Source organism: Protopterus annectens, chromosome 13.part0 (assembly GCF_019279795.1).
Source record: "Protopterus annectens isolate FY-2018-M chromosome 13.part0, PAN1.0, whole genome shotgun sequence".
Lineage (NCBI taxonomy): Eukaryota > Metazoa > Chordata > Ceratodontiformes > Protopteridae > Protopterus > Protopterus annectens.
This window is the reverse complement of record NC_056747.1, coordinates 207694150-207707363: the sequence shown is the minus strand read 5'-3', so window position 1 is coordinate 207707363 and position 13214 is coordinate 207694150. Positions and strand designations below refer to the sequence as shown.

At 40.5% G+C, this 13214-nt stretch overlaps 1 protein-coding gene across 1 annotated transcript in view; it reads left to right on the top strand.

Moving 5' to 3' along the window:
- The window catches only part of LOC122787159 (versican core protein-like), a 2083348-nt gene that overhangs the window by 1680565 nt on the left and 389569 nt on the right, over positions 1 to 13214 (top strand). The window contains exon 10 of the mRNA XM_044053735.1: positions 2068 to 2181. Within this exon, the coding sequence (XP_043909670.1) occupies positions 2068 to 2181 (114 nt within the window). The remainder of the gene's footprint in view (positions 1 to 2067; positions 2182 to 13214) is intronic.

Here is a 13214-nt window from a genome sequence, read left to right as displayed (position 1 = left end):
ATAGCTGGATTGATGGAAGGTGCATGTTTTATGGCACTGTATATAAGACTTTGCAGTGACTATTTTACATTAATACATATACTTTGGAGTATTAAATGTAAATTCTCCATATAACTAATTATATTGACATTAACTTTTCTTTTACATGGTTTATAGCTGTGTGATATTGGTGCAGGGTTGGTTATATGTTATGTTTCTGCTTACTGTAATTTAGCAACGTGTTTTTACAGTGAGTATTGTGAGATGGGTTACTTTCTTATTCTGTGCACACATCATAAGAACTTGTTTCTTCATTTTTGAACAGTCAGTGATATTTTAGTCAACAGAAAATTCTGTTAAAAGATTAAATGTTTCAGTGTTTTGACCATAGAACAATAATTCTTAAGCTAGTCTATATATTCTTGTCTGATTTAATCCAAAATGTCCACTTATTACTGATGTCTTGTATGTTTTTTCAGAGTTAGGACCTTTCAGAATAGCAAAAACTTCTTCCTGCAGAAGCGAGTTTCTCAGATTGAGAAGATTGAGAAAGGTCTGCTATCTTCTCCACATACACACACACGCACACATGTGCACGTGTGCACACACTTGGAGTGTGACTTTTTTTTTTACAAATAAGTAAACTTCAGTCTGAAGTAGACGCTTTCAGAAAAGGGAGGTTTGGAAGGAGGAAAAACAGAAAAGGCAAGAGGGTTTACAGAAGCAGATCCAGTTAAAGTCAAGGGGGTGGGCACCTTAAATATCATAATTTGCTTTACGTGAAAGGTGTTTGCAGGATCTAAGATTTTCTGAGGACTCCACAAGAATGTTTCAAGCAAGAAAGGAATCTACACCATCTGTAGGACTTATCTTTATTAATTATATAATTGCTAATAATGCTTATTAGCATAGGCCAGCAGGTCATTTAAGACTTTCCTGGGTAGTAAATCCAGAGTACATACCCTTAGAATAGCACAGGAAAGCCCTGCATTGTCCCTCCCAATTTACACAGTTTTATGTGCCGTCAGCTGAGGGACCCTTGAAATAGCTCATTTTATCAGAGCGACCACCTAGACAGCAGCTTATGATGAATGTTTTAAAATGCTGCTGCTTAAAACATGTAAACAACAGCAACAGCAGAGGTGGACCACCAGACAAGGCTCACTCAAGCAGGCAGGCTAAAGGATCAGCAGCATGCCTCTCAACCTCTTAGTGCAAGAAATCTGGACAATTCCTAAAATAATGAGGGGGGACAACGACCCAAAAATAATGACAGACTTTTAAACGTTGCTCTTATTGACTAAGAAAGTTTCTATAATAAAAAAGATTTGTGTTAGCATGTATTTGCTGAAGGATGTAAAGTATGAAACTCAGATTATGGCATTTTTAGTGACTTCAGTCCTCAGTAATTTGCCAGAAAACCACAAAATTAATGAGGTCTCAGACAAAAATATGAGGCAAAAATTTGGACTTTCTATGAAAATCTGGATAGTTTGGAATTATGGTAGATTACTTCTTTGACTGACATTCTAATGTAGGATGAAATCAGTGACCCTGGTGACACAGGTACTACGATACCTCCCTTACATACATTTCTGAGTGTGTAGAAATGCATACATACATGACACAATGCCTGGTTTTGCATGGATGTAGTAAGAGTTTGCAATCTTATTAATGGCAGATATTTCCTGGTTATTTAATGCTGGCAACTTATTACATCATGAAGTGATGTTTCTCAGCCATGGAATGCACTATTTTCATGTTATTTTCTAGAAATTACAACAAAATATAAAACAAAAAAGGTAATTTAAATTAAATCTTTTTTTTCAAATTAGCCTAGTGCATTAATTTGCCATAATCCATTGCATGTCTTGTTTGATGTGTCTCTTGCTAGCGTAAACGATTATTCAATCCTGATGTCTTAACCTTTGCGTTGACACTTGATATGTGTATGACATTCATATTATGCTGTCTGTCATAATACAGGTGCCAGATGGCTGGCACAGACTGTAGTTAGCATCATGTGGTACTCGGTACATGCCTTTCTTCATGCTGTATAAACATTGTCTTGTGTTTTCCCTTTACCAGATATTGACGAGTGTGAATCCAACCCCTGCCAAAATGGAGGTACCTGCATAGATGAGATCAATTACTTTGTGTGTCTTTGTTTGCCCAGTTATGGAGGCAGTGCGTGTGAGAAAGGTAAGCAAAAAAATGTAATGAGACAGTAGCATCGATGCTTAACCGAAGTATTACTTAAACATCTGTTCCTTTATCAACAAGGCTTGCGGTTCTACTGTATCCAGCAAAATAGGCTAAATTGTGGTTACAAACATGTGTAACTGCCAGTATCCATTTTACACAAAGTGAGAAGCTAAAAGCTGCAGTTCCAAGAGGTATTATGGTGGTTATGCTATTAGAAGGAGGAAGGAAGGGGGGGTAGGATGGCTTTGTCATGCTGCACAAGCTGTATAAAAATGTAAACTGTGTGGAAGTATTGTCGAACCCCCTCTGCTTTAGCTGTCATAAACCGTGACTGCAAAAGTAGTACGTGTCAGTCATATGTTTATGCAAGCTGTCTTACTTCACTGTACTTGTCACACATGTCAAGGCACGCTATTACTGATATGTAACTATTTTGACATGTTTGAGTATGAAGATGTACCCAGAATTTAGGAAATGTACCTAAGGCTTTACCTTTAAATACTCTTGTCCCTTGCTTTACAACAGCGTTTTTCTTAAAAATACCAAGCTCAGGCTCCAGGTGAATTTATAAAAATTATAGAAGTTTGTTTTTCAGAAACACAAAAATAATATTCAAATTATGCTTAGAAATAATATTCTGAGCTTAATACTGGTTTACACATTTTTTTAAACTATGGTGGATAGCTAAAAACATTATACGTCCAGTTACTGTCCTTTTTAAGGCTAGAAGAATAACTTAGATGTTAGATTACCAAGCTGTAATGAGTTTGCTTCAGACCTCTTACAAATACAGTTGGTGAATCTGGCCAAAATTTGAATGTTATTCTCCTATCCTCAAGAAATCAAATGAGTCTTGGGGACTATATTACGTCACCGAAATGCAATTCCTGCCAACACCTATCCATCAACACCATATCAGCAAAATAATTAGCTGAATTTAATAAGGGCAAAAACATAGTTGGCCAACAATAGAACTTTGCCCTTTTCTCCACTGAAGTGTGATATTGGAGTTGGTAAATATATATATATATATATATATATATATATATATATATATAGTTATGCAGGCTGTGGGGGGCGATGTCCATGATTTTGGCACCAGTTATTTATTTGGGAAAACATTCCTGCCGAATGGCCAAGTCATTTGGGAATTCAATTATTGCTTCTAGCTTGCAGGCATTTGTAAACTTAGTTACCCAGAATCCTTTGGTACTGGCTTTTACTTCAGAAAAATAGATACCAAACAGATGTCCCAGCACACAGCCCTGGGGGACTCTACTGGTGACTGGTCTCTCTGTGTAGGTAACGTCCCCTATTTTGATTATCTGATTATGTTGCTGCTTAGTTGCCCAAAGCCTAAAGTCATTCATGCCCCCTTGCCTGTTGTTGGTCTTGGATGTGGAGGGTCAATTCAGACATTCAGGTAAGAAGAACAAAGGGAAGTCCGATATGCAAGATGATAGTAAGAGTACTAATAGAGCAAAAGAGTGTAGTTATAATCAGGTCTATGTCAGATGAGCAGTGATTGGTACATGCGAGTGTAGTTATAATCAGGTCTGTGTCAGATGAGCAGTGATTGGTACATGCGAGTGTAGTTATAATCAGGTCTATGTCAGATGAGCAGTGATTGGTACATGCGAGTGTAGTTATAATCAGGTCTGTGTCAGATGAGCAGTGATCGGTACATGCGAGTGTAGTTATAATCAGGTCTATGTCAGATGAGCAGTGATTGGTACATGCGAGTGTAGTTATAATCAGGTCTGTGTCAGATGAGCAGTGATTGGTACATGCGAGTGTAGTTATAATCAGGTCTGTGTCAGATGAGCAGTGATTGGTACATGCAGTGTAGTTATAATCAGGTCTGTGTCAGATGAGCAGTGATTGGTACATGCGAGTGTAGTTATAATCAGGTCTGTGTCAGATGAGCAGTGATTGGTACATGCGAGTGTAGTTATAATCAGGTCTGTGTCAGATGAGCAGTGATTGGTACATGCAAGTGTAGTTATAATCAGGTCTGTGTCAGATGAGCAGTGATTGGTACATGCGAGTGTAGTTATAATCAGGTCTGTGTCAGATGAGCAGTGATTGGTACATGCGAGTGTAGTTATAATCAGGTCTGTGTCAGATGAGCAGTGATTGGTACATGCGAGTGTAGTTATAATCAGGTCTGTGTCAGATGAGCAGTGATTGGTACATGCGAGTGTAGTTATAATCAGGTCTGTGTCAGATGAGCAGTGATTGGTACATCTGGTGTAGTTATAATCAGGTCTGTGTCAGATGAGCAGTGATTGGTACATGCGAGTGTAGTTATAATCAGGTCTGTGTCAGATGAGCAGTGATTGGTACATGCGAGTGTAGTTATAATCAGGTCTGTGTCAGATGAGCAGTGATTGGTACATGCAGTGTAGTTATAATCAGGTCTGTGTCAGATGAGCAGTGATTGGTACATGCGAGTGTAGTTATAATCAGGTCTGTGTCAGATGAGCAGTGATTGGTACATGCGATTGTAGTTATAATCAGGTCTGTGTCAGATGAGCAGTGATTGGTACATGCGAGTGTAGTTATAATCAGGTCTGTGTCAGATGAGCAGTGATTGGTACATGCGAGTGTAGTTATAATCAGGTCTGTGTCAGATGAGCAGTGATTGGTACATGCACCTTCACAACTGTGTGATACGTAGTGCAAATTTGTGTGCAAATTACAAATGGGCAAGTTTTAATTTGTTCTTTATTTCTATTCAGATTAAATTGTGCGGCATATAGCAGGGTATAGGCAAGACAAGCAATACACTTGGCAACTTGTGTTATGCAGATTTGATCTGAGCAGTCAGTTCTGTCTTGAGAGGTATTGTATCATGTAGGAGTTTCACAAGATAAAAGACACTGACAAGCTTTAATGTGGTCTCCAATGGGAGATATGCTGGTCTCTGAAGAGTTACCAGGAGCTGCTTAAATTTCTTAAAATTGCTTTGTATATGAAAATCAATTTCTCTTTTTCATGAATAAAGTCAAAGTATATCACTGACCTTTCAACTTCTATATACTCACCAATTGTGGAACAAATAACAAATGTGTCCACTGCATTACTTTTGAGCTTTAGTTTCAGATGGTGTACATTTGAATTTTGTGAGATTCATAGGTTCATAGGTTCATACTAGGCTATCTGCCCTGGGGCAATTATAAGCCTAGCCCGATTCTGTATGGCTTACGCCACCCCTTGATTTGAGTATACTGTGCCGTTTTTAAGGTTTAGTTTACTGTGCCTCTGTCTAATAGTGACACGGGAGTAATCCCTGGAACAAACCTACGATCCCCCATCCACCTATCGAGATTCTTCTTGAAGAGATTCAGTGAGGTGCTCTGCCTCACATGAACTGGAATTCTATTCCAGGAGCCTCTGGGTTATGAACCTGTCCCTCCAGCAAGTTCTATTTATTTCTGTGCTGAGGTTCAAGTCCCTCGAGCATGTGGCTCTAAGGGATTTAGATTTACTGAGGTGGAGCATGTCCATTAATTCTGGATTTGACATAGCTTTGTATGTCAGGCATAGATCGCCTCGAAGTAGGCGGTATGCAACTGAGTAGAACTGGAGTTTTTTTAACCGAGCAGCATATGGCATCTGTTTGAGACCCTTGATCCTCTTGGTGAGATACTTTTGGGGTCTTTCTAATTGCTGCAGGTGTCGGGTAAGGTACATCCCAAAAGGGGCATTGTATTCCATGATGGGCCTGATGAGGGATGAATAAAGGGGCATGATTACCTCTCGTGATCTAGATGTGAAACCCTTCGTGATGAGGTGGGCTATGTAGAAGGTCTTTCTAACCACTTTGGCAATGTGGTTTTCAAAGGAGAGATTGCTATCAACTTGGGTCCCCAGGTCCCTAATAACTTTCTCTGTACTTAATGGGTTTCCGCCTATGTGGTAATTTGTGGGCACATTGTTTTTGCCAAAGGGTATGACTATACATTTTTTGGCATTTAGCTTTAAACCATGGCATTGGCACCAGTTATCTGTCTCTGTGAGACCTTTTTGAAGGATGTTTGTGTCAGCTGGAGAGTTGATTATGGTGCCCAGTTTGCAGTCATCTGCGAACTTGGTGAGCCATAGTCCTCCCACGTTTGCCTGTACCTCGGAAAAGTATATACCGAACAAGAGTGGTCCCAGGACAGAACCCTGTGGGACGCCACTTGTGACCGGTTTCGAGTCTGACATGGCTCCAGCAACTCTCACTCTGTGGGTTCTGTCTTTGAGCCAGTTTGCGACCCATCTTGTGACATATGGGTTTATATTTAAGCTGGATAGCTTATCTATGATGCCCGAGTGGGGTATTGTGTCAAATGCCTTTGCAAGGTCCAGATAGGCTGTGTGGACTACCTTTCCTTCATCTATGGCTTTGGTGACTGTTTTGAAGAAGTCAACCAGGTTCAAAAGGCAGCATCTGCCCTTGACAAAGCCGAACTGGGTAGGATCTAGTGTCTGTAGGTCCTCAATGTCTTTGTTTATGAGCTCCATGATGATCCTCTCCACAGCCTTGCAGACTAAGCTAGTCAGGCTTATGGGGCGATAGTTTCCAGGGTCCATAGAGGCTCCACCTTTGTGGAGTGGGACCACTGTTGCTGTACGCCATTCTGTGGGCACATATCCTGTAGTGAGACTGAGATTGTATAGCTGTATTATTTGAGGGATTAGTTCCTCTTGGAGTTCATGTAGGACGCAACCTGGGATGCCATCTGGTCCCATGGAAGCAGTGTTTTTGCTTTGGAGAGGGCAGCCTTCACCTGAGCATCAGAGATGTTTGGGAGGCAGCCCTCTGCCAGGATAGATACTTGATCTTTGGGGGGGGGGGGGAGTTTGCAGTGAACCTGTCTGCCAGGATATTAGCGATGTCTGTGGGTTCAGTGTATTTTTGTCATTTAGAATCAACTCAGAACAAGTCTGGGAGTTGCATCCCAGGTTTCTAACATAACTGAAAAAAGCCTTATGATTGTCTTTGGTGTCCTGTGCAATTTTTCTCTCGAAGCTGGCCTTGGAGGATTTTATGAGGGATCGTAATTTTTGCTAGTACTGATCAGAGATGCCTTCCTATTAGGGATTTTGCTCTATCATGTAGTAGCTTCCTCCTTCTGTTGTACAGTTTATTTATGGCAGGGGTCCACCAGACTGGACGCCTGCCTTTGGATGATTGGGTCTTGGTTTTGTTTGGGATAGCATGATCCATGCATTCCTGGAGATGTCCGTAGAATGCGTTTATATAGGATTCTGCAGTTTGGGCGTAGTTTCCACTGGCCCTGGGGCCTTGAAGGATTACACTTGGTTTTGAGAAGTGAGAAGTTCGCTGAGAAGTTTTCACTGTGGTTTTCTGGGCTGGGGTGGGGTCGGATGTGGACATCCAGTGAAATTAATTTATGGTCTGATCTTACCAATGAGGGATATACTTCTGGTGTGGAGCATAGAGTCCCCATGTTGGTAATGATCAGGTCTAGTATGTTGTCCCCTCTTGTGGGAGTGGTGACTAGTTGTTCCATAGCATTTGAGTTTATAATTTCCAGGAACCTTTGGGCTAAGGTGCTGGGGCTTGAGTAGTGCTCCCAGTCAATGTTTGGGTAGTTGAAGTCACCCAGTATAATGGTGTTCGAGAGATCTACATGTTCTCCAATGTTTTCAGGAAAGCCAGTGGGATTCCTGACTTTGAGAGGGTGGTCTGTAGGATGCTATAAACTGAAAAGCAGTCTTGCCCACTGTTAGTTGCACATGGATGGTCTCCCATACTTGCAATGCCACTAACCTGGAGGTGTGGATATCCTTGATAAATATGGAAACTCCCCCTCCTTTTGTGGTTCGGTCCAGGTTTTGGGGCGGAAAAGCATGATATGAGGTATAGCCTGGTAGTGCTGGGGTGCTCTCTGGAGCCTTGAACCAGGTTTCTGTCACTGCACAGATATCGATGTTCTCCATACTGAGGAGAGCTTGAGTGCATCTTGAGGTTAAGACTTCTGGCGTTTAGCAGCATTACCCTTAGTTTCTTGTTCCTTGTGCTGTCTATGGGGGTGGGTTTGACTTTTGAGCCTTGCCTAAAAAGGCACTATGGGGGTGGCAAGAGCCTTTGCCAATATCCGAAAGCCCAGTGGTGACAGGTGCAAGCCGTCCCTAATGAAGCAATGTGGCTTGTCAAGCATGTCATCCCAGGCTTACAGACACTGGATCCCCTTTGAATGACACCAAAATTTTAGCCAATTGTTAAAATCAATCATTTTGTCTTTGTACTGTGGCATCATTCTAGGTGAGGGTAAGATGCTGCTCAAGGTCAGGGTCATACCAGCCTGGGCTACATGATCAGAGAGCTCCTCTATGTCTCTTTTCATGTAGTCCAGGGAGGTACGTCTCAGGTCATTCACACCAGCATGTACAATGACTGAATCATATTTGTATTTGCTTTGGAGTGACCTGAGTGCTTGCGTTATGTGGATCCTAGCACCCGACAGGCAGCTCACTGTGACCTTCTCTTTATTCAGCCTGGTGAGCAGGACGTCAGTGTGTCTGACAATAGAGTCACCTATTACAAGAGTATCAGGTGTGTTATTCAGCCTTAAGGGCTGTGGCTGCTTGGCACACTGACTTTGTGGGTTATGTGTTGTGCGTGTTTTGTTTTGAGGTAGCGTTTGCTTGGATATCTGCTTTGGAGGTCTCTGTTGCTTAGGTAGATTTTTATTTAGAGCCTCCAAGTATGTTTTTGTGTATTTATGTGTTTGGTTCGCTGATATGGTGGGACTATGTGATACTGGAATTGTGTTGTGTGAGGTTACCTTCTCCTCCTGACTGGTTACACCAATTTTGAGATGAGCGAGCTCAGCCTCCAGTTTGGCTAAATAGTTGCATCTCTCACATATATTTGAACCTGTTTGGAGGAGGAGAGGGTTGTCCGTGTACATGAGACAGTTGTAACATTGCCTCAAAATTCCCAGATTCACCAGCTGGACTGGAGAGGAAACCATTGACTGACCTTTGGACATGCTAGAGTAATATAGGGAAACTGAATTTAAGATGGACCAATAGAGGACAGGGTAATAATAGAGAGTATAAGAGTAAGTAGTGCTTATGGTTTAATAGTGCTAACTTGTAGGATTACTTAATTGGACCAGTGAAGGGCCTTAGAATGAGAATATGGTGTTTAAATTGAGAGATAGAGCAGTTCTAAGGGAAAAAGTGAAGAGCAGACTTTGTGGAGCCAGGAATAGTTTAAACCCAATTAGGGCGCTGCCGCTGTTGCGCTATGCTCAAAACCAAAAATCGCAAAAGAGGGTTTTAAGAGAGGAAGATGAAGGAGTTTTGGAATTGACCCAAAATGGCCAATAAAACTACAGTTTCAAGTCAGTAACCACTCCCACAGGGGCAGGCAGGCTGCTCAATGTTTTTCACTGCCACTGATCAACAGAGAGACTTCCCTTTAGCCCAAGCAAAAAATGGCCTCACAGAAACTTACAAACAGTTCAAGAACAGCAAGCCTGTAACTGAACTTTTTTAAATCTCAGAAAAGTAGACTTTTCTTCTTCTAAGCCATTTTCTAAGTTACTGATGTCAGTCTGTAGCATGGATTGAACTGACTCATGAGCCCCATCACTATGATATAAGGTTCATTCCCCCATATACAAAAATCCACTGCCAATCATTAGCGGACCGGAGTTCTGCTGTGGTGACCCCTAACTGGGAAAAGACAAAAGACAAACAACAACAATCCTGAACAGAGATGGTACAGTCTCAGACATCTAAGACTGATCCTTATGCACTTGATGTACATATGAGGGGCTGGGCAATAACATCACATGCAAATTCTTGTATGTATGCATATATTTTTTATAATATTTATTTATTGCATTTTTTTTACCAGAATAGTCAGACTGGTTAGAAAAATGCCCCTTTTCAGTGGAGGCCCCAGTCCAACATTACATAAAGAAAATAGTCAATGGAGGTATATAAGTAATTAACAAATATTCAACACTTAAACAGAGTATTATTAATTAATAGAAGCAGCATATAAAGAGCGATACAACATAGATGGAAAAGAACTTGGTAGAAGGAGAGAAAAGTAAGAAATGGGGAATTCTTATTAAGAGGTGAGAGAATGTTTCACAATAGGTAGAAGGAATAAGGGTGAGAGGTAGAGGGCAAGGAGGAGTGTTTGGACCAATAAGTAAGGGTACAATGCTTGGAAAGAATAGGAAATAGAAGGAGCAGGACATCCAGAGCTTGTGCATGTACAGAGCCAGCTATCTTTTAATTATTCTCTAGTTTGTGACTTAATAGAGTCTGTGTTTACTGTATTTTTTACAGAGGAAGTGAGTTCCAAACACATAGCCAGGAAAGTGGAGTGCAAAGAATCAGCTGCTATATTAATATCTTTTGTAACAGTTAATAACATTTTGTCAGTGGATCTCAGCTGCCTACTTGTGTTATAAAGTTGGATATTATTTTTCAAACTAGGACATCCGTCTGGGTAATAGATGAGTTTATGGGAAGTGACTAGCTGGGAAAGTGCAAGGTATTGCCTTAGCTCTAACCAGTGAAGGATTTTTAAGGCCAGAATGTGATGTGACCTACAGTAATGATTGGCGGTAAATGTTGTCACCCTATTATAGCACTGTTCCAAGAGTGAGAGTTGAGTGGATTATAGGTGAATCAGGATGAGAGCAGCATAAAGAAGAGTGGGGATGAAAGCGGGTTGAGCAGTACTTTTTCTGTCTTTATCAGTGAGGTACTGTTTGACAGCACAGAGTGCTCATAGCTTTTTGTGGGTTTTTTTTGTTTTTTTTGTTTTTTTACTGCTTGTTTTATGTGATGACCATACTTTAAGCATTAATCAATAGTGAATTCTAGAAGGTTAGTATGATTTACTGGTTCTATGTTGGCATTGTTACAGGAGGTGATTTTGAAATTATTTTATAGTCAGTTGAATGCTTTGGAGTAAATAGGATCAGTTTTATTTTTTTTTAGGGTTAAGGAACAGCTATGTATCAGACAGACATGCCTCTTTGGTGGAGAAAGAGTCTTGGGTAAGTTGTTTTAATGTATCTATGCTTTTAGCAGAACAGATGATTTTAAATCATAGGTTCATAGGTTCAAAGGTGTTTACTAGGCTAATGACCACAAGGGCCTTTTTAAGCCTAGACATGCATATGCATGCTGTATGATAGTGGCTTGTTTAGAAGGTAGATTGAGATAATTAATGAACATATTCAACAATGGGGGACTTAAAATGGATCCTTGAGGGACATCCACTGTAACTGGAAGGAAAGAAGACATGTCATTTTGCCATTTCCCTGCCTGTTGCCTATTTGAGAGGTAGCTGGAGAACCAAGATAGTGACGTTCCATGTATTCTTAGGCAAACTGGTCATAGAAGCAATGTCTGGTGAGATACCATGTGGAAAGCTGTAGATAAATCCAGGCAAACTGCAGAGACTAAATTCCCAGAGTTATGATATTGTTTAACAGATGCTGTAGAACTAAGGAGACCTGTACATGTACTATGAAAAGGACAGAAACTGTACTGTATAGGGAAATGAGGCAGTTGTCATTGAGAAAGGTGAGGAGCTGAGACTGGACACACTTCTCCAGAAATTTTGAGAGTGCAGACAGCATAACTATAGGCCTGAAGTTTGAGAGCTCATTTGAGTTTCCAGATTTATGGAGAGGAAGACTGTAGTACCCTTTCCATAGGGTTGGGACATAGCTTTCAGTGACAAAGTGATTGATTAGGATACAGATAGGAAAAGCTAAGGCATCAGCAGCAGTTTTAAGTACAGTATCTTATCAGGAGTAGTTTTTTAAGTACTGGGGATGTTAAGAGGGACAAGGGTGGTACATTTTAAAGTTAATAATACTTTTTTGATTATAGAAATTGAGACTAGTTTGAGTTCAAGTGTTTTTTGGGGGGTGGCTAACAAGGGAGTAGAAGAACCTGTGTCTGCCTGTGGCAGTGGTTTAATAAAAGAGATCCTTGTATGGATGATGTGGGTATTGAACTCACTGGTAATGCTATCAGTATGGTTAGAAGAAGTAGGTATAGGTTGTGCAGGTATACTGGGTTGTAACAGCTGGTTAATTGTAGTGCAAAAAGCTTTCTGGTTGTTACAATTGCTACTTGTACATTAATATAGTATTTATTTATCAGTTTTCATTTGACTTTTCGTGGAGCTTGTGAGTTGTTTATAGTATTGATGGGGAGCTGTGGTTTTAACTTGCTTCCATTTTTTTCCAGACTATGTCTCTCTCTCTCTCTCTCTCTCTCTCTCTCTCTATCTCTCAGTCTCCCTCTATTAGGAGCAATTTATTACATTTTGAAAGCCAGGGTTCTGGATTCAATTTAATTATTCTGGCTCTCATTAGAGCTCATTCATTTAGTATGTTAAGGAATATTGACTTGAACAGATCTACAGTTTCATCAAGTGGAAGGTTCTGAAGAGCCTGCCAGTTGACTAATTTTAGTGCTGTGATGAATTGGTCCTTATTAGAGCAGGAGAGATTACAAGCAAGGTTGTACTGATGCTGCTTTTGGTTAGGCTTATGATATATCATTGCAAAGATGGGTAGATGATCACTTATGGTATTGGGTAAGGCACCTGTTGAGAGGATTTTGATTGGGGCATTAGAGAGAATCCAGTCTAAGGTAGAGGTTCTTCCAGATTTTTTGTTGCACCTTGTAGGAGTTGAAATAAGCTGAGAGAAACCATATAGATTAATGATATTAGAAGGACTGTTACTATCAGTAGTTTTACTGTTACTGTCAGTATTGTTTTAAATACTCAGATAGCTTTGTAACAGTTGCAGTGAAGAAGACAAATTAAAGCCCATATCTTCCAGTGTTGTAAGAAGTAGACTGTGTCTCGCAGTCCTAGCAGATCAGAGTATTTAGTCTGTATTCTGGTATAAAACTATGTTGGCATCAGCAACATACCTCTCAACTTCTTAGAGCAAGAAATCTGGACAAAGCCATAAATAATGGGGGGACAAAAGTCCAAAAATAGGGACATTTTT